Below are 628 nucleotides of genomic sequence, written 5' to 3' on the forward strand. Positions count from 1 at the left end.
ATGCCTGGTCCAGGGATCAGGTGAGTCCTCAAAACTGTGCTGTTCACACTGTGGGATTCAGATGCCCCTGGAAGATGCCGAACCCCTCGTCAGGGTTACAGAGAGTTGAAAAGAGAAACAACCTGTGTGTTTTACCTTAAAACTATGCTTTAAGCAAAACTGATTGCTGTGGGAGCTTTGCTGCCTTTTGAATCCTGGGGTGGGTACAAGGAGCAGATGTTACTGCAAGATAAAATGTATTAATAATACAATAATAAAAAGGTTCCAATTCAGAGCTGCCTCTTAAAGCGTTTTCTAGAGAAACTGCTGCCGATTTGATGGTTGGAGGGGAGGCCATGACTGATCAGCCAGATGATGCCAACTGAAAGCAAGAGGGGTGCCCAGGAGATGAGGGAAGCGGTGTGAGGGTGTCCCTCCGGCCAGGAGCTCTCTGCCCCTCAGAATGGGCGGGGAAAGAATCCCGGCAAGGCGGGGAGTCCTCGGCAGGCCATGTGTGGAGACGTGTCCCACTTGGCTCCAGGTCCGGAGCCCCTGAGGCGCTGAGGGGAGCAGGCACTGAAAGGAGCAGGTGCTGAGAGTAGCAGCCCCTGAGGGGACCATCTCCCGAGGCTCTGAGGGGAGCAGCCCC

The 628-nt window shown here is 54.0% G+C and overlaps 1 protein-coding gene across 1 annotated transcript in view; it reads left to right on the forward strand.

Annotated features, from left to right (window-relative positions):
• Nucleotides 1–628, forward strand: part of TMEM116 (transmembrane protein 116) — a 14478-nt gene continuing 13850 nt past the window's right edge. The window contains exon 1 of the mRNA XM_029961208.1: nucleotides 1–20. Coding sequence (XP_029817068.1) covers nucleotides 1–20 — 20 coding nt within the window. The remainder of the gene's footprint in view (nucleotides 21–628) is intronic.

Source organism: Manacus vitellinus, unplaced genomic scaffold, assembly GCF_001715985.3.
Source record: "Manacus vitellinus isolate BGI_N305 unplaced genomic scaffold, ASM171598v3 scaffold_31_pilon, whole genome shotgun sequence".
Taxonomy (NCBI): Eukaryota; Metazoa; Chordata; class Aves; order Passeriformes; family Pipridae; genus Manacus; species Manacus vitellinus.